At 49.9% G+C, this 15,596-nt stretch overlaps 3 protein-coding genes across 11 annotated transcripts in view; 1 reads left to right on the top strand and 2 right to left on the bottom strand.

The window, feature by feature from the left end:
- The window catches only part of SEC31A (SEC31 homolog A, COPII coat complex component), a 40,801-nt gene extending 36,395 nt beyond the window's left edge, over window positions 1–4,406 (bottom strand). For all 3 annotated transcript variants that reach the window (XM_071431556.1, XM_071431557.1, XM_071431558.1), the window contains exons 1-5: window positions 4,256–4,406; window positions 3,749–4,027; window positions 3,126–3,208; window positions 2,453–2,576; window positions 139–337 (exon numbers count right to left, since the gene is read on the bottom strand). In XM_071431556.1, the coding sequence (XP_071287657.1) occupies window positions 139–337; window positions 2,453–2,576; window positions 3,126–3,204 (402 nt within the window). In that variant the 5' untranslated portion in view covers window positions 3,205–3,208; window positions 3,749–4,027; window positions 4,256–4,406. The remainder of the gene's footprint in view (window positions 1–138; window positions 338–2,452; window positions 2,577–3,125; window positions 3,209–3,748; window positions 4,028–4,255) is intronic.
- A 247-nt stretch (window positions 4,407–4,653) lies between these two features.
- Window positions 4,654–9,847, top strand: THAP9 (THAP domain containing 9). Its single transcript, XM_071431547.1, has 5 exons — window positions 4,654–4,756; window positions 4,829–5,024; window positions 5,111–5,396; window positions 5,656–5,806; window positions 6,129–9,847. The coding sequence occupies exons 1-5, from the start codon at window positions 4,677–4,679 to the stop codon at window positions 8,077–8,079; spliced, it is 2,664 nt and encodes an 887-aa protein (XP_071287648.1). The 5' UTR covers window positions 4,654–4,676; the 3' UTR covers window positions 8,080–9,847.
- A 178-nt stretch (window positions 9,848–10,025) lies between these two features.
- Window positions 10,026–15,596, bottom strand: part of LIN54 (lin-54 DREAM MuvB core complex component) — a 39,728-nt gene continuing 34,157 nt past the window's right edge. For 6 of the 7 annotated variants that reach the window (XM_071431548.1, XM_071431553.1, XM_071431554.1 and 3 more), the window contains 4 exons: window positions 13,987–14,089; window positions 13,656–13,793; window positions 12,733–12,935; window positions 10,026–12,415 (listed from right to left, as the gene is read on the bottom strand). In XM_071431548.1, coding sequence (XP_071287649.1) covers window positions 12,214–12,415; window positions 12,733–12,935; window positions 13,656–13,793; window positions 13,987–14,089 — 646 coding nt within the window. In that variant the 3' untranslated portion in view covers window positions 10,026–12,213. Of the gene's footprint in view, window positions 12,416–12,732; window positions 12,936–13,085; window positions 13,393–13,655; window positions 13,794–13,986; window positions 14,090–15,596 lie in introns of those variants that run through there. The other variant, XR_011679899.1, reaches the window with a different exon arrangement.

Here is a 15,596-nt window from a genome sequence, read left to right as displayed (position 1 = left end):
TAAATACAGCCACTCAAACACCAAATATAGTTCATGCTTTTCAGGGAAGAGGAAGCAGCAGAAACATCTGAGGTTATGAGTTAAGATAGGCCACTCCTCTATTGATGGTATGTCAAGAGAAACAGCCCAAAAACCAACCTGGAACATGTTGACATCAAGCGCTCTCACTGGTCCCGTGTGCTTGTCCTTCTGGGCTATTATTACCTCAGCCTCTCCATCTATGATTTTGGCTGAGTCATACAAGATGACATTGCCATTTTCACCCCCAGCAATCAGGACTCCAGACACTCTGTCCCCTGAGGTCATGCTGTGAGGACCCCAGATCAGCTTGTGGTACCTGCAAGACACAGAGGCCCCACAGTCTCAGAACCATCCACCACCAGCTCCCTGGAGGTTGATACATCCCACTTGTGCTCACCCCAGCTAAAGTCAGAGAAAAGCACTGCCTGCTTTTCTCCCTAAGGATGAGTCTCAGCACAACCCTTTCCATCAGGAAGACATGTCCCAGTTCTGCTCATTAACAAGAGGCACAACCAATGACCCACAAACTGACAACATCTCCAATCTCCTGGCTGCAAAATCAGGTAAGTGCTCCCAACCACAACAGCAGCATCAAAGTAAGGACTGTCAGCCCATCCAGCCACAGCCTGAGGAAAAACTCCGCTATCTGCAAGCAGCTTCATACAGGAGAAGAAACAGGTGAAACTAGAAAAATTCCATATGCTTTTCCATATCTGTGCTTTTGGATGTGCAAGTGTTTTGTCTGCCATGCCAGGGACTCAGCAAGTTTTGCCAATATCACAGACACATCTCTTGGACCACAGCCTATTTTCAGGCTAACTCAAGAGGAATCAAACATACTTCCAGAAATTAAGAACACTATTGTGTCCATCTGTAAATACCCAAATTCCCTTCAACTCAATTAACTTCCTGCCTAAGCAAAACAGCATTCCTGCTGTTTAGCCATGCAAAGAATGAGTATGTTCTGCATAAAATGACACAGCCACTTATCAGCTCAAATGCAAGCAGAAAGCAAACCCACATTGACTGGAAGGTGGCAAGGAGATACCTCAGCATTCACTGTAATATTGCTCATCTATTTGTTACCTCCAGGCAATCTTCAAGTAACTTCTTTAAATCACAGCAACTTTAGCATGGTAAGATAGAGACTGCAGAAAGCTACCCAAAAAGCATATGCTGGGTGAGAAATACCATAACAGCCAAGTGTTCAGGCTCCCAGTGCTGAGATTACAGCAGAGGTTCACCAAAGAATGATGCTACAAATGGAAACTGGTCTGTGATCTCAGACAGACCCATCCCTGGGTATGATTTTTATGCTTCTGTGCCTAACTATGCAAGTTTACAAGGAATGAAGTAGCTGACAGGGCTGTCCAGGCATCATCAGCAAGACTGAACAGGACTTAAACCAAAATGAAGGCAGGAAACAATGAGGAAAAAAACCCAAAAATTAACAGTGCAATTACTTCCCTTTTGCCCTTTACTCTTTCCAAGATAAAGCATGGCTGTATAAAAGCAGTGCAAAACTTTGCTTGGAGGGCAATTAAGGATTTATCTTTTGTGGGTCTAATCACCTGGACATGATTTGCTGAAAACCAAAATACAGCCTGACATATACACTGCTATCTAATCTTTAATTAGAAACAAACAAGCAACCCTCAACCTCATTTTTAATGCATTTTCTGGGGCAAAGTCAAATTCTTGTGTTGCTGATCAAGGGAGGAGCATCCTGGCTCTAAGGAGTGCTTCTAGAAATTCAGAAAGCAAATAGCAAGTCTTGAAGAATCTCAGCCACAGTTAAAACAAGGTAGAACAACAAAACTCAAAGATCCAACACTGCCTTGTGCTCTGAGCAGGTCAGTAGGACATATTGACATCAGCTCTGCCAGAGAGCTGCTACAAGAGATGGGAACTGGATGCTCTGATGCTAACAGTATTTGCCTGGATAAGCACACAGTAAGGCACTAACAGCAAGGCACTAACAGCTAAGTGGAGCTGTGCAGCCAGGAATTTGGCTTCCCAGCTGTAGGAACACACACAACATAACCCAAGTTTGTCATGTTACAGGAGTCCCCCTGAAATGCCTAAATACACACAGGATGGTGCAATATGAAAAGTTGCCACCATATTTTCACAATTTCACATTTTGTTCTGTTTTCTTGTGAATCCCAGAGGCTTCCTGAGACAAAGAGTCCACACATATACTTAAAAAAAATTCTGTTTATGTCAATTCTGTTTCTGTCATGAACTGCTTTCTTAGAGTCCAAGCTTGCTGCCCCACAGCATCAATTGCACACACTTGCCTTCATCTTTCAGTGCTGAACTTCTGCTTCTTTCCTGAACAAGTGCAGCCAAACCACATGAAGTGACATTTCTATGCATATCACACATAACAGTTCCATACCCTGTACTTTTCTCTTACAACACTGCCTACCTGTGTGAGGAGGAGAATGTGGCACAGCTCTTCATATCCAGTGAAGGGTCTGCTAAGTCCAGCTCAAATATTTCTAGAGAAGCACTTGTACTGAAGGTTGCATCCAGCTGCTGAGCTGAGGTACCTGTGAGGAAGCACACCTGGCAGTGAGAAGGCCACAATACACAGAGCAGTAACTGCAAATGCAGCACAAGAAGGGAAACAAAGAGGAACAAAAACATCATCCTTTCAAAAAGGATCCTGAGATGGGGTCAGGCTTCTGTTTCTGTTACTTAGATGTTGTTCCACACAACTCTCCTCCCCATAGCTCTTTGTTTGGGTGTTTCTTAATGACTATGAGCAGAAAAAGCTTTGGGCAAGTACCTCTCCCTGATGATGCACAGAACATGATTAAAGTTACAAAGGAGCCACAAGTGACTAGTGCTTAGGATTGGTGTCACCATTCCCTGGCAGAAAGAGGAGGATGCTGGCTGTCACTTGCAGAATGCAAAGCATGCTTTTATCAGCACAACTCAAGAACTCCACTCAAAACCCCACAACATGCACCCCACTCCAGCCCCCAGGACACAGAGTAATTCCTACAGCTTTCAATAATGGTGTACCCCTTCGTTCATGGTGTGCAGCCAGCGCACACAGCCCCAGGTCTGCCAGCACATGCTCCCCAAAAACTCACCTGTGGCCAGGTAAATGGGGTGCTGCTGGGCAGGGCTCCATGCCTGCATGGCAGTACGGTCCACTTCTTTCAGCTTCATTGTGCTGGAAAGCAAGACCAAGAGAGGTGATGCTTACATGGTGCATGGTGAGGCTGCACTGCCACGGGTTCAGGAGCCGCATTAGGGCTCGGCAGAGGGACCATTTTCCTAAAGAGATCCCTCAGACAGACACCCAGGCCGTCCTCTCCAGAGGACACCCGGGGGAGGGGAGGAACAACTCTCCATTAGCAGAATAGCACTGACACGTAGAGGAAACTGACGGGTGCGGAACATAACACAGGAAAACGTGGGCAAAGCTTCAGCAGCTGTGCAAACCCTCTTCCCACAGCACCGAGGCATCAGGCACCCTACAGCAGCTCTCTGCCCTAACCCACGAAACAGACCCAGCCCCGGGAGGACCCTGCCCGGACCGTGCCGCCCAACACCCTCAGCGGCTCCTTTCGGGTCCCGTTCAGCCCCCGAGGGCTCCCCCGCCCCGGGTGCGCCCCGCCCGGCCGGCGGGACCGCCACCCTCGCCCCGTTTTCGACGGGAGCCGGAGGAGAACAGCTGCAAACCAGAGGATTGCGCCGTGCCTGCCCTCACCTCGGCGTCCCCGGCGCTCACAGTCCCCGGACTGCTCCAACGTGGCAGCCCCGGCACCGCCTCCCGGCCGCCACCGCCTTCCGGGCGCGCCCCGCGGCTTCCGGGCGGCGGCGGCGGCGGCGGGGCAGCGCCTTCCCGGCACGGGGCGGGAGCGGCGGGCAGCGACGGGCACCGGGGGTGGTGGCGGTGGTGGTGGCCGGAGGGTGTGTGTGGGGATGTGCAGCCGCCTCCTTCCACGCGTGTCCTCCGTGTCCCTCGGGGTGGGAGCAGCCATCGGCCCTGGGGAAGAGGGAGACGGGTTAGGGGCGGTGGGAGCGGGGGGAGCCGGGGCGCAGCGCCAGCAGCGCGGGGGCCGCCTGTCCTCAGCTCAAGGGCAGTAATCATGGCGTGCTCATGATGTGAACAGCAGTGAGGCTCATCACGGGACAGGGGCCTCCGCAGGGCGGGGGAACGGCCCAAGGGAGCTCGGCCGGCTTCCACAGCCGGGGACGGCAGCCCCGGACCCACCTCCTCACGGCAGCCGGGGCACAGCTCCGCTGCCGCCTCCCGCCGGGCTCCGCGGCCGCTCGGTGGGCAGACGCCGTGCGCGGGGCGGGCGCTGCCCGGGCCGCATGGCGCGGCTCAGCGGGGGCACAGCGGGAGAGACGGCGGGCGCTGCCGGCCCCGCTATAAATAGGGGCAGGAGGCGCGGCTCCCATTGGCGCTGAGGATCGCCCCTCGCCACTGGCTGCGCCGCCGCCGCCGCCGCTCCCGGTTGGCTGAGGCCGTCCCCGCTCCCGCCGCCGCCGCCGCGCCCAATGGGGCCGCGGTCCGACGGGCCCGCCGGCCAATGGCGAGGCGGCGGCCGGGCGCGCGGGCGGCGGCGGCGGCCAATGGGCGGGCGGGCGGTGGCGCGCGCGCGGCGGCGGGCGCGGCGGCGGCGGCGGCCATGACGCGGAGCTGCTCCGCGCTGGGCTGCACCGCGCGCGACACCGGGCGGAGCCGCGAACGCGGCATCTCCTTCCACCAGTGAGTGCGCCCGCCCCGCTCCCCGCCCGCCGGCCCTCCGCGCCTTCATCCCGCCAACTCCCTCTGCCGCAGGTTCCCGGTGGACGCCGCGCAGCGCCGCGAGTGGATCCGCGCCGTGAACCGCGTGGACCCGCGCAGCCGCCGGGCGTGGCGGCCCGGCCCCGGCGCCATCCTCTGCTCCCGACACTTCGCCGAAGGGGACTTCGAGCGCTACGGGCTGCGGCGGAAGCTGCGGCGCGGGGCCGTGCCCTCCCGCTTCCTCCCCTCGGTGCGGGCGGGTACCGGGCGCGCTCCCCGCTCCCGCCCGGGAGGTTCCGCCGTGTGCCGTGACATCCCCTCTCCTTCCCCCGCCAGGAGCCGCCGGGCGCCGGCCGCAGGAGGAGCGGGACCCCCGGGCGGGCGCTGAAGCAGCCGCTGCCCAGCCCGCCCGCCGGGGACCACAACTACAGCCTGCAGGGACAGCGCGCCGCCGAGCCGCCGCCGCCGGGCGCCCCGCGGCACCAGCAGCAGCCGCCGGCGGCCGCCGGGAGATGCGGCCCCGCGCCCCGGCGCAGGAGCGTGCCGAGCATCCTCAGGGAGCTGGCGGAAAAGCGGCAGCTTTCTGAGGAAATCGTGAGTTTGCTGCAGGCGCAGTTTTCAGGTATTGCCGGGACGCTCGCTGAGGCAGAGTGCGCTCCCTCGCCCCCGGTTCGCGTCTTTGGTTATCCCGTGCCAAGGAGGAGGCGGGGCACTGTGGTACCGTGCCTGAGCCCTGCACTTCATGCCGGACTTCAGGACCGAGTTGTTCCAGAGGCCATGCTGTTGCCTTGTTTTCTGCAGTGCATTTGTGTCATGCATCCCTCTGTTTCCAGCCATTTATTTCTTTCACTAAAGTTGCCCTTTTGTGATTTCTTAAGCAGATTTGCCTCGAGAGTTGCACAGCTGGAGGCAGATGGCAGACTACTCACCAGAAATGAGGCAATTTGCTTGTCTTCTCCATCTCTACCACATTAAGGCCTATGATTACCTACGGAAGATTCTTCCCCTCCCTCATCCTTACAGCCTGACAAAGCAAGTTTTTCGCTATTCATTCATTCAGAATGTATTTCCAGTACTCGTGTAGAAATAGGTGTAACAGATCTGTCCTGAAGCTGCTTTGTTACTTCCCTGCATGGTCAGTGCTTTCCTTGGCTTCCCACCGCTGGGGTGAGAGGAAAGAAACTCGGACTATGCATGAAGGCAAGCAGGGCTGCCTTCTTTGCCCTGCATGTGTCAGCCTGCTCTGCAGCTTGGGGCATGGCTCACCATGTCCTCAGTGCTAAAAAGAGCTGCCTGTTGCTTCAACTTTTCCAGAACCACATCTCCTAATCACATCCTCCTTCTTTTTTTCCAGCTGGCTGTCTAGTAATGAGGCTGCTGCGGGCTTCAGCAGTGACATTTTTCTCCGACTTCAGGAAAAGGTGGAGAGAGGGGACCAGGCCTGCAGCTGCTGCGCCGTGCTGGTACAGGACGTGTCCCTGCAGAAGCAGCAGGAGTGGGACCCACGGAGCAAGCAGCTGTCGGGCTTTGTTGACTTGGGAGCAGGCATCCTTGATGCTGACGAAGCTCCGCTGGCATCAGAAGCGATAGTCCTCATGGCAGTCGGCATCTCCAGCCCTTGGACAGCTCCCCTGGGCTATTTCTTGGTGAACAGCACATCTGGCCCCTTCCTTGCTCAGCTCCTCCGTCAGGCCATCCATAAGCTGAACAGCGTTGGGGTCGTGGTTCTGGCTGTGACATCAGGGGCCTCTGCTCGTGGAGCTGAGACTGCCAGAGCTTTGGGCATCAGGATAGATCCCAAAAGGATGCGGTGCACTTTCCAGCATCCACCTGGTTCTGCTCACAGCATCGCATACTTCTTTGATGTTCCTCATGCCCTCCAGCTGATAAGGAATGCTCTGCAGTGCTTCCAGAAGGTCGAGTGGCTCGGTGACACCATGTGGTGGCAGCATGTGGTGGAGCTGGCAGCTTTGGGCGAGCAGAAGGTGTTGGAGCCGTGCAGTGCTGAGTCAGGCAGGGCTGGGAGTAAAGGGAGTTACCACCTGAAGGTCAACCTTGCCACCCTGCTGTTCAGCAAGGGTGTTGCTGAGGCACTGGAGCACCTCCAGAAGCTGGGCCTTGCCTCGTTTCAGAGCTGCAGCGGGACTGCCAAGTTTGTGCGTCTGATGAGCTCTCTGTGTGATGTATTATATGGCAGAGGTCCCTATGGAAAGGAGCCTTTGCTAGCTGGGAATTGCACCAAAATAAGCAACCTTTTCGATGAGGCCAGGAGCTGCTTTGTCAACTTAACAGACTCTGTGGGGAGATACATTATTAAGAGCAAACGCAAACTGGGATTTCTGAGCTTGTTGCTCAATGCTGAAAGCCTCAAGTGGCTTTCCTCCAACCACACATGTCTAAAAGGCACTCCTTCCCAGCACCTCCACACACATGCCTTCAGCCTGGACCCTCTGGAGCAGTTTCTCAGGGCCCTCCAGCAAGCCTGTGGCAGCAGTGGCAGCCCCACCTGTGCTGTGTTCCAGGCTGCTTACCACAAACTGCTGGCCAGCTGCAGCCTGGCCCCCGGCTCACCACCCAGCAGCGGCAATGCCAGCCCCTGGGATGTATCCCTGTCTCAGAGGAGAGCTCTGACTCTGGGCAGCATTCGTGCCCAGTATCACCCAGCTCCTGGGAGGCCTTTGGCCCCAGAGTATCCCTACAGTGCGGGCCTGCTTTTGCCCAGCTCTGCCCTGAGCAATGCACTGACAGACCTGTCACTGTACGCACAGAGCCTCACCTGCACAGCTGGCTGGGTGGCCGAGCAGCTGGCCTTGGACTTGCAGTGTGAGCCTTGTCTTGCTTCTCTGTTTGAGGCAGATGAGAGCAAGCTAAGATGCAGGTCAGTGCTCTACATAAAAAAGTTGGGTGGTGTGAGCCTGCCCTCGGCCAGTGTGCACCACATAACAAGCATTTCAGAGCAAGTCCTAAACCAGTATGGCAAAGTAGGAAGTGCCAACAACAATACCAAGCTGTGGCATTTGTGTCTAGAACAGAAAGTCTTCCAGGAGCTTCTGGGAGAAAACCCCCTCTTTCCCACCCTCACAAAGCATTTATTTGAGGGGGAGCTGAGCATCAACAACCACTACACAGTCTTAGTAAAGGAAATAACACGGTGTTACTTAAATGTAAGAACACACCCCACCCAACACCTGAATTTGAAATACCCTTGTGGAAGGCATGAATTGAAGACACTGAAGGGAAAGCATTTGTTTCCATCACCACTGGGTAGCTGTCAGTCAAGCTTAACCCACACATGGTCTTACTGAGTACTCTGTGGTTCCAAGGATGGCTGTTCCTTGCTGAGGCTCAGTGCTGGACAGATCTAGGCAACACACATGAGGAAACAATGCTGGAAAAACTAGTGTTGATAAGCAGTGGTGTTTTGGGTCACTGCAAACCTCCTAACCAGAGTTTATCTGATCCCCTGTCCTAATCTAGCAGTCCTACAGTATTTCATGAAACTTCATGGCAGGTCAGGATGAGCCAGGGTTGCTCCAGGCGCCTGGGGCAGGGGTAGGAAGGAGACTCTGCTGTGTCCCTGGAAGTTCTGGGTGGTTTTAGTGCTCTTGCCAGAAGAAAACTGATATTTTATGGGGTTGGTTGCAGGGAATCACAGGCACTGGCACTTCACCAAAAAGATGTGCTTTATAAAAGCTGGGGGCAGGAAAGTTTGCAGAGCTTCTACTTAAATAGGAAAATAAAGATGTGAGAAGCAAGTGGCACTCAAGTTGTACATAAGTTCTAATCTCCTTTCCAATGTCCCATCAAACAGCTAAAGATGCTGATCCAGTCTAGATCCTCGATAGTGCAGAGCCTATGACCAGATTGTTGTGTCCAGTGGCATCCAGGAGCACCAGTACCCTCCTGCAGGGGCAGGAATACATGGGTGTGCTGCAGCAGGGCAAGCATTTCAGTTCCCATTTCATGGCCCCATCCTCCCAGGGCTGGCCTGTATCCTGCAGCCCAGGGCACATGGCACCCCCCATTGATCACCTGAACCATAGCTTTGATGCCACCAAGTAGGACAGGCTTCTTCTGGTAGTTCATTTCCATGGCAAGGAAGCTGCCTCCAGTGCTTTGCCTGGAATAGCAGAGTTTGGCAGAACTGCTGCTAAGGGGTTTCCCTTTGCCATGCAGAACTGGAGTTGTATCCATAGAGATGGAAGGCAACTAATTCCCACAAAACCTGCTGTTCAGTCACTTTCAAGATCCATGATGGAACTGGGATGAAAACTGGGGATCTGCCACATCCTTCGCAGTAATAATATTAAAGGTATCTTTCTGCCTACCAGTGACTTGACGAAACTGTCCCTGGTTGGGTTGGGTTTCTCCTCCTTCCCTTAGTTCTGCTGCACCCAACCCCTCAAGCTCTGCTTTGAGAGCAGCAGCACCACAGAAATTCATACAATCACTGCTGCGAGGAACAAACCAGAACCTCTGGACTTTTCTTTTCCCAATCCAAATATCTATGCAAAAAACCACGTTGAAGCCATCACAGTCACAGAGCCATTCCAGCTGCAAGAGACTTTGCAGGAAACTATTCCCTCCCCTCTATGTGATTTTTGGGACAACGTTTGGCAAAATGCTGCTGAAATCCCAGTGACAGATTGGTTGCAATCACGTAATGTTGGAACACTAGCACTGTCCACCTCCAGCCCTAAGATGAGTAGTTATGAACTGTGCCATGGATTGCTGTGCATGACAGCACACCAATAACCAAGGGATATTTATTTATCTCTGGTAGCATTTGGTCTCACACTGAAAATCCAAGTCAGTACTTGCATCAGAAGTGGACCTAGTGTTTACAATTTATTCTGAAATTTCAGTGACAAACCTTCTGTGTATATTTGTCAGTGCTGAAGCAAAGGAGTGCAAAAAAAAAATCGTATTTACAGAATAGTATAAATGTTTATTTTTTGTGATTTATCTGACTGTTTTATTTGTACAATATAGAAAAGTGTATTCTTTGAATAGGTCTTGTAAATATAAATTTAATTTTTCTACTTTTGGATGTAAACAGAACTATAAAATGAATCCTTGTCCCATTCCCAATTATTTTTTATGTAACTGGATGAACTTGACTGTTAATCTTGTCCAGCAGTTTGATGCAAATGGCTAAGGAAGTACAAAAACCAATTCATACACTCTACACCAGGGAGAAGGGAGAGAGGAATCCAAGCTTAATATTTGAGAAAGCTTGTTCAAAACAAAATAGAAGAACTAAGAGCATTTGATTGCACCTTCAAAGTCTTTACAAGCAAAATATTCTCCAGCAATGCCATCATACATAATTACAACTGTAATCTAAATTTCACAAGTGCTTTTGCACACTGTATATAAATACACATCACAAAAGGTGCAATTTAGAGTAAGACACTGAATATATACAAAATTAACACAGATTGAAGTCTAAACAAAAGGCATATTGCAATCTGTTTGAAAAATAACGTAAGTAGGTATTACTTTATTCACTTACACTAATTTACATTTATACAAATCTTACTGGACAGACTATATTAGGTCACTAGAAGGGAACAGAATATCTGCACTATCTACAGGTAAAGTTACTGCACTGATTTTTTAGTAAATCCAAGTCCTAATAATGAAAAAATGTGGCATTTACTTACAGGAGAGGTGGATTCCCTTTTCAGAGATTTGCACAAACATTGCAATTTATGCTCAGGGAGATGCCCTTAGCAGACAGAGACCTTCAGGCAGGTCAGACCTGGTCTGTGAGCCCATCACTGCTGCTGACTGCCTCCCAAGCCCTTCATGCCTCCCAGGCATTTCAAGGAGGCACCAGAGAAGGGTCAAGGGCCTTCTGTGCAGTGCACAGGGCTGGGAGGTGAAGCACCCTCCCACCCTACTGCCTTCACACACAGAGGCACAAATCTCTGCTGCTGGTGTGCCTAGCCCCTACCTCTCCCCAGCCTGGCCCTGCATTTCTCTGTATTTACAGTTGTATAGAAGGAATGCAAAATCCCTTTTGGAAAAAAAATAGCTAGTTCAGGCTGCAGTGAGACAGGTAATAAAAATGCCTGTGATTAAACATGGTTAATGGATGTTCATGATAGGTAAGTAACCCACCAGGTTAATTCTGCAAATGTGTTCCACTATCAAAAATGTGATCTGATATTGCCTGTAGCAAATACTGAAAAAACCCCCTGCTTTAGTCTGAGCCCACCTATAGCTGATTGCCCCCCATTTAGTGTAAAAGGATTTGTGTCTGGTTTTGTAGCAATCCTGATTCTGTGCTAGTACTTTCTCTGATCACAGCTCTCACAATTATTCTAAACAACACTAAAAGAGCCCTTATGCCAAGTAAATTGCCAGCATGGAGAGAAGCAGCATCCTGAATACCCACAGCAGGCTGAACATGATCCCTTACCTGCATTTGCAAGTCGATTCAGATGCAGATTGTCATCTCCAGTGACTTCAGCTTCTCAGGCCTAAACACTTTCCCAAGGTTACAGCTTGATACCAGAAAACAAGGGACTGCACAGCCCTTCTTCCAGTGAGGGATCAGGCTGCTGCAGACCTCTGAAAAACCAAGCTTCACCCAAACAACAGCATCAATCTGCTACACACTTAGGTAACACTACGCTGGGCAGACAGTCTGGCATTGTGGCGTGGCTGCTCTTCCTCACTGCTTGAGGACAGGCCACTCTCTTAGCCTTCAAGTTCCAGCTTAAGAAACACCTGAGCACTCTGCCCCATTCCTATCAAAAATTCCCTGTAATGCCATTCACCTCTATACTCCTTGGGCCCTGCTCCAGAAACATTCTCCACCACTTGCTCAGTGCTGCATCTGCAAGCAACCCCTCTGTATTATTGCCTATGCATCTCACAGTGCTCCATGCACTTCAGGGACATGCTGTGTCAGGTCCTAAATACAAGTACTACCTTCCATTTATATGCTTATTTCTACCTATTTCCTTTCTGAATTATCTTGGATACACTGGTACCTCCATATTACAGGCCTGTCAGCAAAAGCATGACCTGGCTGTTGACATCACCTGTGTTTTCCTGTAGGCACAGTGATGCAAATCCATACACTGTAAATAATATATATTATAATAATTTATATATGCCCTTCAGACAATTATTCTGGGAGAAAGGGGAGAACACATCTAATTTTTAAGAAACCCGGGTAAAAGCTGTACATTGGGAAGAAGAACTGACTTTTAGGCATTGTCTGACATAGAAGAGGATTTAGCTAAGATTTAAAAGGCTCTACATCTTGTTATAAAAGAATTTCTCGTTTCAATCTTACATGGGTCAATTTACAACAAGCACCAAATTAACAAATATTATTAAATCCATCCTTTATGCTAAACCAAAGTGTCCCTGTGCCTTAAGTGTTCTGTTCAGTCCGCTTCATTGTGGCTCATGTGCACGAGTCAGCAGTTCATGGCACAAGGGTCACCTTTGGACTTCCCTGCAGAGCTGATAACCCTCATCAGACAGCGTCCAAACTCCTCCAGGACCATGCGCTCTGCTGCAGCTTTGGACTTGCCCGTCTTCTCCGCCTGCTCTGCCTGTGCCAGGAGGCATTCACAGGTTGCATCGGCCACCTCCTTGGTGACAAATGTGAAGGGCAGCCTGAAACAAAGGAACATCCACTTAGTGTCTGCAAAAACACAAAGGGACTAACTCCAGGGCTGGCAACTTTTTGGTCCAAGGACTGATGGGATTTCACCTGTCCCATTGCTTCCAAGAGCCTTTAGATAGTGAATAAGCCTCAGTTAACAGCCAAAGGAACTGGTGGGTCAGAATCCCTACTGTTACAGGAACAAAGTGTTCCATTCACCTGACTGCTCCCCCCTTTACAGCTTAGACAGAACAAGGCTCAGAGATGGCAGGGACATACCTGTCACACACATCAAAAACAACTCAAAGAGGGTGCAGCATTAACTTACTTCCCACCACCACTGCTGAGTGCTGGTGTTGGCCTTGTCAGCAAGTCTGAGATCTGGGAAGATAACTTGGTCTTTGCAGCAGTCTGCTGCTGCACCCTGACCTCTGCAGCATCTGCTAAATGCATCAATGTCTTTCGCTCCGGGCTTTCTTCAAAATTTTTACAGCCAATGCATTTGCATATGGAAGAACACATGATTTTTGCCTGAAAGAAACAAACAAAACATAAGAAACCTGTTGCAAGTTTGACTCCCCTTATGAGAAACCACAACAAAAAGGAGATCTTATTTTAATCTCTTACCAACTAACCACTAGAGCAAACTCCCAAGCAGTGGTCTTCTCTCTAAATTCTTACCTCAAGTTGAGATGTCCCAGATGTATACTTCAATTGAATCATAGAGCATAGAATGTAAATAAGTGGTTTCCCACTCAACCCTTTCTTCATCAACCTCCAGTTTCAGGTGTAATTTAGACAGCTGAGTTTTGAGAAAGGGCAGTCTGTCTCTACACTGTCTCTACATCCACAGACTGATCAGTTAGCAGATGAAGTAACAACTTCTGCTCTTGAATTCCACAGACATATTCTATCCCACAGCATCTGTGGGATGCTGCTTCAACTCCTCCTAGGGACTTGGTACAGTAGATTTCTTTAGGAAATGGTGCTATTCAGTAAAGAACAAATCCAAGCCTAAGTTCAAAGTTGCTAAATTGTTTAAAATTAAAATTACAGAACAGTAGCAACCAATTTTTCCAAGTACATGGCTTTCTATGTGCAAACTTCTGGGAGAAGAGGTAACATTACAGGAATGGAAACAAACAGAAGAGAAAATATTATAGCAATACAAGGAAGAGACCAACAAAAGAGAGAAGTCACTACACTAAAGGGGAAAAGCTACCATTTTTCAAATGAGATAATGCTTCATACCTCATAACATTCGCAGTAGTTTTTGAGACATCCCGAGCGTTTACAGTTACACCCTTTGCTGTGCCTCCGATCCGATTCTCCTTCCTTTCCTTTCCCTATTTTGGGCTTGAAGGCTTCAGGGTTTCTGTCCAGGCAGGCCTGTCAATGCAGACCCAAAGGGTCAGTCATTGCATGCAGGGAGCAGAATTTAGAGGTGCAATTAAAGAACTTAAGCCTTGCACATGTGGGAGGAGATCAGGGCATTATACACCCACTCTGCCCCACTCTGGAGCTTCAGAAAAAAGAAGCTAAATGACTTTGATCCCAGGGGGCAGGGGAAGAGGCCCCTCACCTTTATTGCTTTTTGCCTATCGTTTTCATGGTCCAGGTTGTTATAACAATTTGTACAGTTGCAGTTATTGCAGAATTCACCGTTTGCAAAACAGTCACAATACCTGAAACAGAAGATGCAGAAGGCATTTGTAAATATTGACCATTACATTGGTGTGTGAGTATTGACTCCCACACTGCAGTACCAGAAGTCCCTACTCTGGCACCAATATGGGTAAGGGTCACCCTAAGCTCAACTCCACACACACAAGCAGTACCAACCTCACTGCAGAACCAAAATCCTCTAGTGCAAGTCTAGCTGCTGTCTAAAGACACAGGAGGAGCTCAAGGGTGTTCTCTGAGCTCATCATATAGCACAGATCTCCCAAGAAGCCAGAGAAGTTAATGAGACTTTTTCTGAGAGTGACTCTTGGCTCACCCACATATTGAGGGCCAGTCTGCTGCAGCCACCTCACAGCCAGCTCCTGACCCAGTCAGTCCAGCCAGGAGCCCTCAGAGAGCCAAAACAAAAGGCAAGTAATTGGAGTGACAGTTCACAGGCAAACTAACCCAGCAAGGAGCGTTTTTTGTTGTTACTTTTGGCCTTAAGCTGGGATGGAAGAATAGAAAAGAAATAACAATTGGTACATCTTAGACTTTGAAGCACAGGTGATCAGCGGAAGGATCTGAATGAGGATAAAGCAGACTTTAAAAAGGGATGCACATATATGAACAAAGAGCAGCAAAACATGGACAGGGAAAGCCAATCCTGTTGCCATGCCTCTTATGTATCTCTGGTGCCTCCCATCAAAAACAACATCTCACCAACCCACAGACTCACAGATCTAATACATAGAAATTCCACATTCATTCCCAGCTCAAACATGGCTTTAGGCCACAACAAACTCCAACATGTTTCAAAACTTCCAGGACCACCTCCTAAAAACCTGCTGATCCTCTTCACTTGCTTTTCAAATCCTGCTGGGGGTGTGTGGTCATTTTTTGGAGCCTAAACCCACTGCTAAACTGGCCTTCTGTGGCTTGCCCAGCCTAGCACGACATAAACGAGATTAGGGTTGCCCTGGAGCCCACTGCAACCCTTTTTCAGGTTGAACTGGATTTTGGAGATTTTTAGCATCTTGAATGGTCCCAGGGACAAACTAATTCAAAAGCTTTTACAACCTGTAATAGCTCTCCTTTCTTCTTTAAAATTCAGTGGTAGAATAGTCCTGGTTTCCAAAAGAACCAGGGCCAGCATAAATCCAGAGCAAATAACTTAACTGAGTTGACTTCTTAGTAGAATATGCTATGTGCCTACCTTACATGAGCATTTGGGAAAAAATAAGTTCCCCTCCAGATAAAAAAAAAGGTTTTACTAGTGAGAAAGCACGTGTGCCAGAAAGAATTAACCATCTGCTCTGCACCAATGCCCAGAACAGGTAACATCAGAGATTTACAAGAACAGTTTGCTTCCTAAGAGTATTCTGAATGTGCAAATTATTCCCACTGATGCCATTCCTCTCCCAGCATTTTTAGGGCACATTCAGGCACCAAAACCTAATCCCTACACCTCTAACATGCATTGGGCACTGTGAGGTCAGTCATGTATGCAAAATACCTGGAAAACAGCTA

The sequence above is a fragment of the Agelaius tricolor genome, unplaced genomic scaffold (assembly GCF_023055355.1).
Source record: "Agelaius tricolor isolate 1412-34295 unplaced genomic scaffold, bAgeTri1.0.p SCAF_8, whole genome shotgun sequence".
NCBI classification, from domain to species: Eukaryota; Metazoa; Chordata; class Aves; order Passeriformes; family Icteridae; genus Agelaius; species Agelaius tricolor.
Note: the sequence above shows the minus strand (reverse complement) of the source record. Positions and strands in the feature narration are given on the sequence as shown.

What these genes read in the sequence shown, in the direction of transcription:
- THAP9 (XM_071431547.1), top strand. Translation starts at nt 4,677, where the DNA reads ATGACGCGGAGCTGCTCCGCGCTGGGCTGCACCGCGCGCGACACCGGG. An exon ending in CGCGGCATCTCCTTCCACCA is followed by an intron (nt 4,757 to 4,828) that starts GTGAGTGCGCCC and finishes CCTCTGCCGCAG; the next exon opens with GTTCCCGGTGGACGCCGCGC. An exon ending in CATCCTTACAGCCTGACAAA is followed by an intron (nt 5,807 to 6,128) that starts GCAAGTTTTTCG and finishes CTTTTTTTCCAG; the next exon opens with CTGGCTGTCTAGTAATGAGG.